The 15,547-nt window shown below is 37.1% G+C and overlaps 1 protein-coding gene and 1 long non-coding RNA gene across 4 annotated transcripts in view; one reads left to right on the forward strand and one right to left on the reverse strand.

Annotated features, from left to right (window-relative positions):
* The window catches only part of LOC139177999 (uncharacterized), a 66,770-nt gene that overhangs the window by 16,396 nt on the left and 34,827 nt on the right, over window positions 1-15,547 (forward strand). The gene's annotated exons all lie outside the window — the stretch shown is intronic.
* The window catches only part of MAP3K1 (mitogen-activated protein kinase kinase kinase 1), a 77,286-nt gene continuing 62,496 nt past the window's right edge, over window positions 758-15,547 (reverse strand). For all 3 annotated transcript variants that reach the window (XM_019982908.2, XM_070774657.1, XM_019982909.2), the window contains exons 11-20: window positions 13,560-13,681; window positions 11,833-11,924; window positions 11,378-11,567; window positions 9,777-11,058; window positions 9,253-9,405; window positions 8,118-8,280; window positions 6,806-6,937; window positions 5,657-5,799; window positions 4,626-4,757; window positions 758-3,324 (exon numbers count right to left, since the gene is read on the reverse strand). In XM_019982908.2, the coding sequence (XP_019838467.2) occupies window positions 3,175-3,324; window positions 4,626-4,757; window positions 5,657-5,799; window positions 6,806-6,937; window positions 8,118-8,280; window positions 9,253-9,405; window positions 9,777-11,058; window positions 11,378-11,567; window positions 11,833-11,924; window positions 13,560-13,681 (2,559 nt within the window). In that variant the 3' untranslated portion in view covers window positions 758-3,174. The remainder of the gene's footprint in view (window positions 3,325-4,625; window positions 4,758-5,656; window positions 5,800-6,805; window positions 6,938-8,117; window positions 8,281-9,252; window positions 9,406-9,776; window positions 11,059-11,377; window positions 11,568-11,832; window positions 11,925-13,559; window positions 13,682-15,547) is intronic.

Here is a 15,547-nt window from a genome sequence, read left to right on the forward strand (position 1 = left end):
TAGGCTATTACCCACTCCAGTATTCTTGCCTGGGAAATCCTATGGACAGAGGAGCTTGGTGGGCTACAGTCCATGAGGTCATAAGAGTTGGACACAACACACACACACACACACACACACACACACACACACACACAATACAGGTGTGCAGGAACCAGAAAATCAGTGTTTGGCAACCAACCAAAGTAATAATTCAGATAAGACAGCTAAGAGCAAAGAGCTAAAGTTGGATAAATAGCAATGTATTTATTTAGTCTCAAAGTATCACCTCTACAAAATAATATAAAGGTAGATATTAATTATAAAGGGCAAGAGTACTGTGGTGAAGCCTATCAGATCATCCAGTTTACATCAACAGCAAGGAGACAAACTGACCTTGTATGCCTCCTGATACGAGACACTGAAAAGAACACGGCCTGCATCACCTCTGAGATATTCCTGTCACAGATACTCACTCTGAACTGAAGCATGCGGAAGCACTGAATGGAAACTGAACAACTTTTACAAAACAATAAATTAAGGTGTGAAGGTCAAGGAAGAAGGAATAGTTCTGGATTGACTGCGACTCAAGAAGCATATCTAAAAACAAAGCTGATCTTGGTTCGGATCCTTTTGTTATAGAGGATATAACTAGACCGCTGCAAAACCTGAGTGGGTGGGGCTTTTGAGAGTGAATGGTATATGTGAGTGCTTTGTGGTATTCTTAGGACTCTTTTTTAAGAATGGAATTATTCCAAAATAAATAAAAGTAACAACCTTTGTTCAAAAACTTTTATTTACTATAAAGACAAAACACCAAAATAGGTACAAATACTATAAAATTGGTTCAATGGGGTAAAAATTTTAATTAAAATATCTTTGATATATTTAAAATAACAAAGAATACATTTAAGCCAAATTTTCTTAACCCAGAGATTCTTTTTTTGTAACATTTGCTTACACAGTAAGGTGCTAATAGAAGTTAGCCCTTAAGCCCTGGAAGTCTTAGGAATCATAGTCATACAGCAAATATAATTTCATTGTGAAAGTGAACTTTGGTAGAAGAAAAATCTATAGGACACCTGAGGTAGTAGAAACTGGGATAAACAGCAGTAGACGTTATTTACAACTTGAGTACCAAATAACATTAAGAACACAAAAATAATTACACATTACAATTTTCAGTCCAGCTTTGATCCAAAGAAAATAAGAATATTACATCACATTTGCATTGAAAACAAAACAAAAAAACAAAACACCACAATTACCAGCAAGCTGAGGGAACTGCAAACAAACTCAAACAATGGATTTTGACATCTAGAGGCAGTTTGAGTTTGAAATGTGGTGGGCATGGTGGTCTACAAAGTAATACTGATTAGCTGAGGTTCCTCAGTTTATACAGTTTACATCTCTGTCAGACACAGTATTAATCTGACCAACGATCTTCCAGTACATAAAATGGCAAGAGTGCATCCTTTAAAGCTTGCACATGAGAGACTTGGAAACAATCTTACTAGAACTGTGAGAATTCTAAAGTAGTCAAAAAAAAAGGAAACACAACACATTTAGAGCTACCAAACTTCACATTTCAGTACTATTTTTAACTCTTCAAATATTGCCAATCTTCCAACCAAAGGAATGTAAAATTTCACTAAGAAACACATTCATTTATATAAAAAAAACTGCCCTGTAAACTTATCTTGTAACTTATTTTACTTCCAATTTGTGTTGTACATTTAAAATGTACTCTCTGTATAGCTTATTTAGTTTATCCTGAGTCTTTGAGAATAACCAATTCTATTTAACTCTGCAACAATTCAACTGGCTTCTGAAGAGTTAAAACTTAACATCTCAAAAAGTTGTATTAAATACTTAAATCAGTACTTGATTTAAAAAACTCACAGAAAAAGGGTAAAGGAGCTGCCATTTTCCTTCAGGATTCCATGCATCTGAATTCAGTTCAGATAAAAACCATTAGAGAACTGTGCAAAATCCAACGAATTAGTGTGTAAATGAAATTTCAAAGTCACTTTTCTTTCTGAAAATATTTTCCAAGTTTGAAGCAAATTTATTGTTTGGACCTGTTTGTAGTTGCATAATTAAATTAATTTTTCTTTAGGTATCTCAGCCAGGCCTACTGTAAAGAGATGATACATGGTGGAAGGAAAATAGCAGTTAACATTATCAGTGGTGATGATGAATGACGGATTATTACATACAGAGTAAGACCTAAATGGTGTGAAGTTTCCTACTAAAGAAACATAATTATAAAATTCAAATACATTTCAAGGTCATCTTGATCTTGGTTGTGAGCTGCATCACAGAGAACATTTGATTTTCACTTAATTTATATTTAACCTGCATGAGAAGAGCAGTGACTGACTCAATGAAGGTAGTATTTTATCATATTCCAATTTTAAAAACAAAGTTTTAAAATCTGTATTTTAAAAAATTCTTGCAACAGCAAGATATTTAATAAACTCTAGTTCACATCTAGTTCTACTTTTTTTGTGTGTGGTTTGAAAAGGTCACCTTTCCCTGAATATTAAACAAAAATGAAGGTGAAATGAAAGTATAGAACCGTAATTTCCAAAAACGAAATGAATGGGCCAACAGTAAAATGCACAATGAACCACAACTGCCCAGGCATTAAAAAAAAAAAAGTCAATTGTGGGTCATAAAGAAGTTGTCAACTTTTCAAAAATATATTTATTTACTGCTACTTATAGCATATTCTGACCTAAAAGAGGCAGATACTGACTGTTTGCCAGTGACCAAAAAAAAAGAACAGAACTGCAGAACCCCCTGCTTGTGATCACGATATGAAATGGAAGAATAATTGAAACATTAAAACAGATCCTGAGCCCCTCAGCTGCTAATATTGCTGAAAAAGTGCTCCAAAAAATTATGCTCTGTTAATTAGTCATGCAGACTTCACTGCTTTCCTGTTTACTAAGGGCCAGTTCTTTGAAAGGCACGGTTTACAGTTTCTGCACAAATTGTGGACTTTTGCATACTAAGCTTAGGTACAGATCATGATTTGTCAATCACATACTTAGGTAAGGGTTCCCCACTGATCTTGTTCATAGCTGTTCAGTGGCATGAAGGCCAGCAGATCATCAACGTGGTTCCCCACAAAAGTTCTTTTCTCTTGTTGAGCATCCTGTCTCTGTAACAGTTTATTTGTATAATTGGCTACCACGTAGTACGGAAGACTGGATGCTTCAGTAGCTCTCTCGATGGAGGTCTGTCCTGAGGTTGAAGTTCTAAACAACGAAGAGCCACATCTCGTAAACCAGGAGACAAATGTGAAGGAATTGATGGAGCAGTAGTTGCACTGGCAATCTGTAAGAGAAAACACTACAGTGTTAAAGCGCTCCAGAACTAGAGCTTGTGATACACAAGTACTCGTGCATATATTTCAATACCTGTGCCTCCTATACAGAAGAATTAAAACAGAAGTGGGTGGACTTTTTCCTAACAAGGTGTCTATGGTAAAACTCCTGAATCTGACCAAATACTTCCTGATGAGATGGGAGTTGCAGTCCTCTTTACGGTCTCAAAGGAACAAGGCCAAGGTGCATCAAAAGGATTAGGCAGGTATTCACTCAAATCAATTCTGCTTTCCTCGTATTCTCCAAAATGGTTGTCCTCTTTGCTTCATTGCACTTTTCCTGTGTTTTTTTGTTTGTTTGTTTGTTTTAGCACAGACAGCTATTCAGAGTAAGACTATACCTAGCCAGTCAATTGACTACATCAGAAACACAACTGCACTGATTTTTTCTCCCCAGGGGACTGAGGAAATTTTTCAAGAATGGGGAGACCTGGAGGAGGTTACAGCAGGTGAGAGGTGCTGGCAGTCAGCTCAGAGGACTCACACTAGCCACTCAGCAAGAGAGGTGATTGTGGCTTAAGTGCTTTACTCAGGCCCAGAAGCAATTCTGTTTATCCTCATAAGGTGACAGGAATAATTCATGAAGTAGGTGTTATTATTACACCCATTTTATAAACAAGAAAACAGAGGGCAGACAGAATAATTTTCCTACTCACACGGCTATTAAAGGATGGAACCAGGTCTGTACGACTCCAAAATCCAAGCTTTTAAACAAGCACAGGTCTAACTCAAACACTAAAAACTCAATCATTACATTACTCTCTGGTGGAAACGGACAAAGTTAATTTGCGAGTTGTCAGAAGGGTAGAACAGCCTTGGCCTCTGCCTCAGGTATGAACTTTTTAAATACAGTAAATAATAAAATTTGTGACAGTACAATACATAAAGAGCTTCCGGTATTTTCATTTAAAGTTTGGTGTGTGTGTGTGTGTGTGTGTGTCCGGTATTTTCATTTAAAGTTTGGTGTGTGTGTGTGTGTGTGTGTGTGTGTGTGTATGTGTGTGTGTGTAGGTACATATTTCACCCAGGGGCAGTGATTCAGTATCTGCTAATTCAGTGTTCACAGTGACTTTATAACGCATGAGAACTGACTGTGATGCTGCCAACATTCTCTGCAGCATATCAACTCCTAGATACACATATACTTATTTCTAGTAAGATATGCTTTCATGTTAGATTGATAGTGAAGAAGAATCCATGAAAATTTGCCTGTTGCCAACTTTAGCAGAAGTCATTTTTATCTCATGATTACCTTAAATATCAAAGCAAGATGATTGGAGTGTTTTTCTGCATTCCAAGGTGGTTTAGCACAAGCCATTTCTATAATAGCACAGCCAACGCTCCATACATCACAGCTCCTACCATACTGCTGACCTCTTAGGACCTAAAATAAAGCAGAGTTAACTTGGAAATATGACTCACTAGAAAAAGAGAAAGCCATTCTTTATTTATGGGTTCTGGTTTTTCTACTTCAGAGAAAAACAGGGGTACAAAGAGCAATTCCATAGACTATCTGTGATTTTATTAATAAGCTTAATTAATTTCCCATGTGGCACAAATACGTTTTGGAGAACTGTGAGCTTCTAAAGCAGAGTCATATCAGAATTTCAAAGCCACCTCAGTACACTTAGTAAACTCAAGGGGACAACTAGTGATCACTGTGTATGAACATGAAGAGCTCTGAACACAACGGAAGAGACCAGGTTCAGAACACAGTTATTTTGTATGTACTTTAGGTTTGCCAGGAAAAAAGTGCTATAAATTACCCAATAATTCTTTTTTAGAAATAGGCATTAATAGATTTGCCTAGAAGAAGGCAATGGCAACCCACTCCAGTACTCTTGGCTGGAAAAACCCATGGACGGAGGAGCCTGGTAGGCTGCGGTCCATGGGGGCACTAAGAGTCGGACACAACTGAGCGACTTCACTTTCACTTTTCACTTTCACGCATTGAGGAAGGAAATGGCAACCCACTCCAGTGTCCTTGCCTGGAGAATCCCAGGGACAGGGGAACCTCGTGGGCTGCCGTCTGTGGGGTCGCACAGAGTTGGACATGACTGAAGCGACTTAGCAGCAGAAGCAGCAGCAGATTTGCCTAAAGGCTATGGAAAGGCAGGTATTAAGGGCCTGAAGATCAAGGATATCATCAAAACCTTAGTTTTAGGGCTGTGGACTTCCAGTTAGTAAGCACATACAGGATAACACTGCAAAATTATTTAGTGTAACACTGCCACACAGAGCTCCAAAATATTTTCTTTCATCACACTCAGAGTTGCTTCTCACCTCAGGTGCCATAAATGCAATTGTCCCCAGTAACTGTCCCTGAAACTCTCCTGCACCGGTTCCTTTTGATGCCAGCCTGGCTGCAGCTCCAAAGTCAGCAATTCTCAGTCTCTGACCTGTGCTGTCAATGAGCAAATTGGCACCTGCCAACAGAAACAGCAAATAACCTTCTATGTTAAAAACAACAGATTAAAAACTCAGTAAAATGCTACTAATGAAATAGGACAATGACAAAAGAAAGACCCCATGTCAGAGAAATCTACTCTCCTTCCCAGTTCACTTCATTAGTAAAGGTATATAGTTCTCCGCAATGTAAAATAAATAAAATCCAAAGCCTCAGAGGGAAAATGGGGTAAAACATCAAGGCATTAGGAATAAAAGCAGAGATTTTGTGAAACTTTAGTGTTAAGCCTTTAATATAATGATTCCTAGCAAAATCTTTCCTCAGAGTTCAATTTTTAGTGTAGTTTACACTTTTAAGACAAAGTTCTGTTTAAACATACTGACCCAGATAGACCAATTCAGACTTTATACTGTAATTTCATAATTATAGCTTAATAAAAAATGTTATAGAAAGGCATTCATGTCAGAAAGCCAAGTTGCTTTTTTTATCTGGCCATGCCACCCAGCTTACGAGATCTCGGTTCCCCATCTACAGATCGAACCCAGGCCTCGGCAGTGAAAGCGTGAAGTTCTAACCACTGTACCACCAGGGAATTCCCCAAAGTTGATTTTAATAAACCAAACTGCAACAGATTTGAGAGGTGCTTTCTTAAAAGAAGTTTATAATATCCCAGTTATTTTAAATAAAACCAAGAACAGAAACCTTTGGGGAAGCAGTACATCATGAGACCAAGATGGGGGAATCAGAGACCTGTATTTTGTACTCAGTTTGCCACCAATTAGCCGTAAGACTGTGTAAAAGTCACAGCTTAAGGAAGGCAGGATATATTATCCTAAAAGTTCTTTTCACTTCTGGTAATTCTAATGATTTACTTAGGAGAAATTTGAGTACTCAGGAGAGATTTGGAGGAAAAAACCCCATAGTGGAGCTCAAGTTAGAAACTATCAACAAAGCTCCAAGTTTTAAAATGACATTTGTTTTCTGCTTATTGGTAATAAGCAGATAGTAATGAAAAGAATTCTTACCTTTGACATCTCTGTGAATGATCTGGTTTTCATGGAGATATGAAAGGCCACGAAGTAATTGCTCAGTATAGTTAATAACTACCGACTCCTTGAAGGCTCCATATTTACTGAGCAAATGAGCCACAGATCCCCCTAAACATGTAATAATAATCATAATTTTAAGCCAAAGTTAAATGGTTTATTATATACTTTGATTATATAAACTTGCAGTGCATGAGCTCACATTTGAAATATTTATCATCTGCATCAGAAGTGAAACTGATTTAAAAACTAACACATTCCAGTAATCTTAAAGTCTATCAATTAGGAGACATTTTCATGGAACCCGCATGAACTGGTTTTCTGGAAAGTCAAGATTTCAGAAACCTTTAAAAGTTAACAATTTTAGATGGAACTATTTCTCATATGTACAATTCACCTCTTTTTGACCAAGATACACAAAATGCCTTTCTTATATACTTAAGTAAACAGTGAAATACTTAAGTAAAAAGAATGGGAGGAGCCAGAAGAACCCAGAATTAGGCTTCCTATCTCACTCAGTAAGCCTCTTCTAGAAGTATTTATAGTCAACACATATACAACCATCAACCACCTACAACCAACATCAGAGAATATAGTAAATAACTGATTTGTAAATAGAAATATCCTCTTCAAACACAAAAGATCTAAGAAGTTAAACCAAGCACTTTTGTATTCATTACACCCCAAGTCATTTATTTTACTGTATATATTTTACTGTATTATGCTGTGTAATACAGAATAAAACTGCTTGTTAAAGCAGATGACAAGGTTCAACTTTATGCTTCAGTGCTAGTATACGTGTAAGTTTTAAAAGCTGTATCTTCCTTTCATTTTTATAGTTATGTTAAAATATCTCATGCTGCTGCTACTGCTGCTAAGTCGCTTCAGTCGTGTCCGACTCTGTGCGACCCCATAGACGGCAGCCCACCAGGCCCCGCCGTCCCTGGGATTCTCCAGGCAAGAACACTGGAGTGCCATTTAAATCTATCCAATTAAAGATGGCCAACTGGACATATATGGATCTTATCACAGAAGGTTTGAATAATTATTCCTATAAAACAATGGCACACAATCATTTTAAAAGACACACTGTAAAAGTTTAAAAGATAATGAATATTTTATTTATATTTAAATGAACAAAATATTTACAGTTTACACAACTGTACTGTTAGAGCAATTTGCTTTTAGAAACCTATTTAATAAAATAAGTGTTCATTAAACTTTTTCCTAAATTTAGTATCAAGCAAAAGTTAAATCTATGTATTCTTTTCTATTTAAAACATGGACATACCTGCCATCCATTCAATGAAGAGATTATAATTGCTCTTCTCGCATGTGGCTCCCAACATCCTAATGATGTTTGGATGATTCAGATGGCTCATCATTCTTATCTCTTCTCTTAATGCTTCTACTACTTCTTCTTGCTCAGAAGATGTATTTCTGACATATGTCACCTGTTTCAATAAACATTTATATAAAGTTCTGAATCCTGATGAGTTTTTATTTATAATTTTCATTAACAATCTGATATAAAATGGACAAACCCAAATTAGCTTATATATCAATAGGAGATTGCATTTATTATGCTCATGGATGCAATGTATATACTTGTTTTAAAAAAACCAAGTCAAAGTCTTCTTAGATAATAAGACTATCTTGCCGCTGCTGCTAAGTCGCTTCAGTCGTGTCCGACTCTGTGCGACCCCATAGACAACAGCCCCCCAGGCTCCCCCATCCCTGGGATTCTCCAGGCAAGAACAATGGAGTGAGTTGCCATTTCCTTCTCCAATGCATGAAAGTGAAAATTCGCTCAGTCGTGTCTGACTTGTAGTGACCCCATGGACTGCAGCCTACCAGGCTCCTCGGTCCATGGGATTTTCCAGGCAAGAGTACTGGAGTGGGGTGCCACTGCCTTCTCCAAAGACTCTATCTTAAGCAGCAGTAAACTATCAGGAGATTTGATAAAAGGCTGGGGCACAGCCACTCTTTCAAAACTGTCAGAAGACAGACTAAAAAATGAGAAAAGACCAATCATAAGAACCAACATGACTTGAAAATGAAAACTTGACTGTTATCATATATTGATAAGCATGCTCATTATAAAGAGTAAACCATAGAAATCCCAAGGTGACACTGCACCAGTAACTTGGCTGAAGGGAGTATAAAACCATACCTCTAATAAATATAAAAAAGCACAATAAGAAACACAACCTTTGTAAGGCCCATCTGGATACCACATCTTATGGTAATCATGCTTCAACTTTCAAATAGACTCATGATGCTTTTGGTGCCCTGGCAACATCTAATTTTGAAATTCAGGTTTCTGAAAACTTAAAGAACTAAAATATATACACACGGGGATATACCCTTTGTTTTTTTACTCATTTTTATAATTTTAATCATTTATAAGCTCACTAGACATTTACCTGTTTAACAGCCATTAAAGTTCCAGTTCCCACATCTTGAGCCTGATAACAAGAAGAGAAGGCGCCAAGGCCTATCTGCTGACCTTTCAGCCATTCACTGTCTTCTCTATAAGGCTGTTTTGCTTTGGTATGTCCTGGTAGAGTCTCTGGTGTCTACATAATAAATGAAAGCAATCTTTTTACTATTAAGAGTATGAGTTTGTGAAATTAGCCTAGCAAAATATTACTCTTGTTTAGTCTGGCTTCCCAAATCACCTATAAACTTGACCTCTGAAAGGACAGTGTTGGTAACCAATGTCAAATGCATAAGTGATTCACCATTGTAGAATCAACCAGAAGCGCCTCTGAAATAGGCAACAAGTATTTATGTTCAAGCAGTAACGCAAAAATTGTTGTACAATTAATTCTGTGTGAAAAATCTGCTTCTTATAGTTAACTCACATTAGAAGCCATATTTCTGAACTAGATTTATTTTATTGCATGGTCCAAGGAAACTCTAACCACTTAAAAGACTCCATACTTACATCTTGTTGAATAATGATGATATCTTCTCCATTTTCAACCTGAAGTTGAGGAACTACGGGGAGGGCATCCTGAGATGCTGACATTGCCATGGCAATCGCTAAAGCTTCTTCTTCTTCAGCTTCCATCTTTTCTTTGCACTTTTGATTATGATTCACATCATCTTTGTAGGTATCATCATTTTCATCTTTTTCAGGAGAGAGCACAGCAACTTCTGACTTAAAAGTTACTGTTGTGTCACTTGAAGGCATAGATGCTTCAAGAAGGTCCTCAATACTGGAGTTGAGCTCTGTATTGACATCTAATCTGCATTTCTCTTCTACTGGGGTGAACACTGTCTCGTCACTGGGTATAACAGCATTACTGCTATTGCTGCTACTGCCAAAGCTGTCATCACATTTGGACCTACTGTTCAAATCAAGTGTCATGCTGTTTTTTGAGGCATCTCCCTGTTTACTTGTATTACTTGGGGTAGGTCGAGATGGCTTTGGCCTGTGTATATTACTAGAGGGTAGGGGTCTTGACTGAGTGAAGATTGGGGAAAGTTTATCTGAGTCTTTGTTTTCAGAACAGTTTCTTTGGAACTGTAGAGAAAACTTACGCTGTGTTTGAGGAGATGCAGAAGGCATTTTGCAGGGAACAAACCCCTGAGGTCTCTGCTTAGAGAGATCTGTCCCAGTGCCAGATGGTACAGATGGGGTTGATGAAGAAGGGGTTGACAAGGCTGGGAACATTAACTGGGAATGAGGAGATGCAGGAGACGCGTTCAGACACTGACTGTGGGGTCTGCCCTTTGTTTGAACCATTGGCTTTGGTTGCTCCATTGTTGTTGAATTAGGAAGTCCTACTGAAATGCTGGCCAGTCGGTCAGAAATGTCCTCTGAACTGGCACTCAATTTTGTAGCACACAGTCCTTTTCCAGTTTTCTCTAAATGGTCCATGCGTTCAAAGGAACTATTGTCCATGGCTTCTGGATAGCTGTTAGGGGCAGATGCCTGCAAAAAGCAGTCATGTCGACCATCCAAAGTGTCTTCTACGCCCAGCTGAATGGCCTCAGCAATTTCCACCTCATCTGCAATAGCCATCAAACGACGCCGCATCCTGGTAAAATGAGTGGAACTAGAAACGTTCAGCATTTCTAACAGTTTTGAAAATACATGGGGTACTGCAGTAACCATTCTTGCAGAACTCAAATATATCCTTCGGGAGAGTTTACCAACCATTGAGTGGGAATTATCAATGGACTGCAAAGCAAAGGTCAGGAGGGACAGCAGCTTCTTATACCTGAAAGAAAAAGCACATTCAATTATGAAACAAATTAAAATTACTGCAAAGTGTATAGAAATAAAAGGGTACTACTTTACAGCTTTTACATTAAAAAAAAAAAAACTGCTTCAGTATAAAAGATCTATATATTTTATTTTAAATAGCCTAGACTTTAGGTGTTTGTCAATCAAATATTTGAGTACTGGTAACCTGTATGTGCTCTGAAGTTTCTGAGTCTCATTAATCTAAAATGTGTCCTTCTTGGATAGGTAATGGTGGGCGTGGGATGGGTTAGGTAAGAAGAGGAAAAGAAACACATTTTCAGAAGAAAAATTACCTGACTTCAACAGGCTCAGCTTGTGAAATATCAGTACTGACAATATGAGGGTAAAATTCAGCAGGAAATTCCAACAGCAGTCTATCTATGAGACAGAGCCGGCCCAGGAGTTCTTGCCAGTTGTTTGATTCAGTTTGGTTTCCAAGAATACAATTTAAGACATAATCAACACCACCAATACCAATGGATCCTACAAAAAGGAAAGCAAAAATAACTGAAAAATAGTGATATTAAAACCTAAAAATATGATCAAGTTACATTTAATAAAAATATTCTAAATTATATTAATTTTAAGAATTTATCTTTCAGATTAATTCCTATTTTAAATGTTGGCTGACCAAGTCAATTTATAAAATTACTTCAAAATCCTGCAACGGCCATATTAGAGATGAGATTAGACTGTCTAAGGAAAATGATAAAATATGCTATATTAATTTTAAGTGAAAAGTTGTTACCAGCTTTAAGTATTTCTCTGCCAACTGCCAACTCTCCTGCTTGGCCTTTGCACAATTCCAATAGCGTTGATATAGACAGCTGACTTGTGCGACTAAAAATGAAAGGAAGCAACATCAGACTTGAGTCTTGGATAAAATACATATTAAAAGGAGAGTAGTAATGTAACGCCATGTGAAAAGGTGGGACAAAATGTTTTTCAGGACTATCACTAAAATTGCATCATTGATGTCACTATCAGTCATAATATTTATTATTAGCTCTAATTTCTTAAATTTTACCTTATTCTCTATGTTAAACACAGAATCTTCACTACTGGTTCTTACACAAGTATTAATTTAAATATCAAACCATATAAAAGGCTTATTTTCATTATCATATATTGTTAAAATAAGAAAGAAGATTCCAATATTTTGATTTCTGGATTTCTGGATTTCCACTAAGAATTGTTAAATTAAAAACAAAATCTTCCCATCTAAAACTTTATATTCTTTTTATATAGCCAGAGTGACTTCTAAATATCATAAAATCTCTTTACCATATTTCTTATAATGTTCCATCATTCAAGTGACCAAACAACCTGACTTTAGAATTTCAGAGTGGACAACACAACAATTGCTATAAAAGCACTGAAATTCTCAGGGGAAAAAAAAGCAAAACCCCAAACCAATATGATATTAAGAAATGAAATTACTTTTCTAGGCATTTTACAAATATGTTAATTTTTCTCAGATATTTATAGTGTTCTCTCTAAGCAACAAGAAAACCTCTAATTCTTACAGTGTGTAGTCTTGTGCAGAGAGACAATGGAGGTGAAAGACAAGACTTGAAAAGATGACAAACAAGTCAAAGTTAAGTGCTGAAATTGTGAGACCCTCTACAGACTATGTCTGTAGAGATTTACGTCTGTGTGATTTAGGGAGGAAGACAAAGTTGGCCTGGAAGAGCTCCCAAAGGAGGTAACTGCAGGGGCAAACTCAGGGACTCAGTGCTCCTAACCACCTGGGATCTGCTGGGACATGAAGAGATTAGAACTGCCCAATGTGTTGACTGGGTTATGCTTTTTGTATGAAAAATGGTCTTTTCCTCCCACTTTATGGAAAGGGGAAAAAAGGAGAGAGAGAGAGAAGGAACCAGTAGTCTAATAAAAGCATAGCTCGTCATGTTCCTTTATCACCATACCTCATTTCTCTACTTTGTATTTTATACCTCCAATTAGGGCTGTTCTGTCCCTTGCTGATTTTTAAGGATATTGCAGGGATATATAGAATTATTGTTATTTGACATAAAGTGTCATAGAGTAAAATTCCATCACAAAAGTATGAAGTTTTTTTTAAATCTTTTTTTTTGGTCCTGATAATACAAACCATGTGTAATAATTTTATTGGTTCCTATCCTGTGTAATTCATTCTCTAAAATGAGATTATACCTCATATATCAGCTATTCTTATCAACTGGATTTCAGTTTTAAGCATATTACTTTAAAATAAAAGAATCACAATAATGTGGAGGTCCATGCAGTTTGTTATCCTGTTTTTCACCTGCCATTAGTTCTTCTTTCTACTCCTTAAGAGCTTTAAACATTACATGGTAATTTCAAATCTCACATTAGAAAACAATATTCCAGACCTCATTTAATAAGCATGTATCCTACACTCAGCAGGTGTGAGGCTCCGTGCTAGGCTTTTAGGACAAGCGGGTTTGAATCGGTTCATTTATAGGGCCTTACCTATTGACGTCTGCACACTTGACTAGGATGGTGTCTACAACTGGCCGGAGAAGTCTCTGCAGTTTGATTCTTTCTGCCAGACTATGGCAAGGAGTATATACTAGCATGGCTCTCAACGTTTTCTGGGGGAAAAAGACTGAAGGTCAGTTTAACTACACTTAAAAAGCATCAGAGACAATGGCCTAGTCTGAGACACTTTGAGAAATAAAACAATGATAGGAATAGATTATGACCCATAAATAAGAATCCATGAGTTGATACAAATAAAAGACTGAATAAATAGGGAACTCTCAACTATTTTTTGTAATTTTTAAATGTCTGAATTAATTTCAAAATAGTTATTTTAAAAAGAAAATGAGAAAAGGAGCCAATCTGAAAGAGCCTCTAATGGCTAAAGCTGGAATAATTTGGGCAACAAAGTAAATGATGACAGTACTGAAATATAACCCAAAGAATAAAATAAATACCCATAAGTCTATGGTGACAGAAATAAAAAACTGAATAAATATATAAATGAGAAAAGACAGATCTTTTTCATAAAAGAGTTACAATTAAATAATACAGAAGGAATATGGGAAATAGAAGCTAATCATTAGGATACTACAGTAATGATTGCTGTAGGCAAGATAACTCTGTGGCTAGAAACAGAGTTTTCACATAGTCTCAAAGTATCTGCCCCAAGACCCTTACTAAGAGTGAATTTACAGCACCCAGTAGATATCCCCGCAAGCCAGTGATGAAGGATGATGGCATCACCAACCATAAGACACACCAATGTGATGCACCCCCGATACTGAAGCACTGAGAAGGGCACATCACCTCTGGTGTTCTTACAAAAAATGCATAGTGTGATCATGAGAAAATACCGGATAAAACCAAACTGAGTGACATTCTTCAAAATAACTGGCCAATACACTTCAAAAGTGTCAAGGTCTACAAAAGACAAGGGAAGACTGAGGGACTGTCCCAGATGGGAGAGGTTAAGGGGCATGATAACTAAGTGACACGTGAGACTGTGGATTGGATCCTAGAAGAGAAAAAAGACATTAATGGAAAACCCGATGAAATCTGAGTAAAGTCTGTGGTTTTAGCTGTAAAGGACACAGTTGGGACAGCTGGGGATATTTGAATATGGACTTTATAGTACATAATAATATTGTTATTAATGCTAAATTTTCAGAGCTTGCTGACTGCATTGTGGTTATACAGAATAATGTATCTGTTCTTAGGAGATAATTAGAGATACATGCTAGAGTATTGGAAGTGAAATGTCATGATGCCTACACACAACTTTCAAATGGTTCAGCAAAAAATTATATATGGGGAGAGAGGAGAAGAGAAAACAAAGAAGGGCAAGAGGAAGGGGGAGAGGGAAAGGAGAGCTCTAAGGGCAGGAACCACACCTGCCCCCACGGTGTCTGGCACACTAAGTAACCGTAGAGGAATCGGAAGACAGTATCATTCAGAGCCCCTCTACTCTAGGAGCTCACAAGTGCACTGGGGCACCATCTGAACTTGGTAATAAACAACTGGATGGTAAAGCGGTATACCAAACAGTTCAGTATGTCTGAAGCTCTATGCTGGAAAACAATAAGAAGAAAGAAGTAATCTTTATTCTACAGTATGCTGGTCTTTATTCTATAGTATTCTGTAGGATGCTGGGTCTCTCAAGATGCTAACATGAAAAACAGACCATGGTAAGATAAGTCTGGGAGATAATGCATCTTATGCTATGATTAGATTCCTAATGTATATTAACTTATAAAGCTTCCTAGAAGCCTTTCAGTGAATAGACCCATTTAACCTCATGTGACTCTGTGCTTACCAATTTTAACTGAACACAGACTCTTTCTTCAGGGAACTTCTCATAACCCATCCAGACTTCCACAGAATATGCTTTAGGAAATGCTGTTGAAGAAACAGAAACCTCTAAAGGTTTCTGAGCTGGGGAATAAAGTGGCATTTAAGGAACAATGATGGCCACTATA

The sequence above is a fragment of the Bos indicus genome, chromosome 20 (assembly GCF_029378745.1).
Source record: "Bos indicus isolate NIAB-ARS_2022 breed Sahiwal x Tharparkar chromosome 20, NIAB-ARS_B.indTharparkar_mat_pri_1.0, whole genome shotgun sequence".
In the NCBI taxonomy this organism is placed as follows: Eukaryota; Metazoa; Chordata; class Mammalia; order Artiodactyla; family Bovidae; genus Bos; species Bos indicus.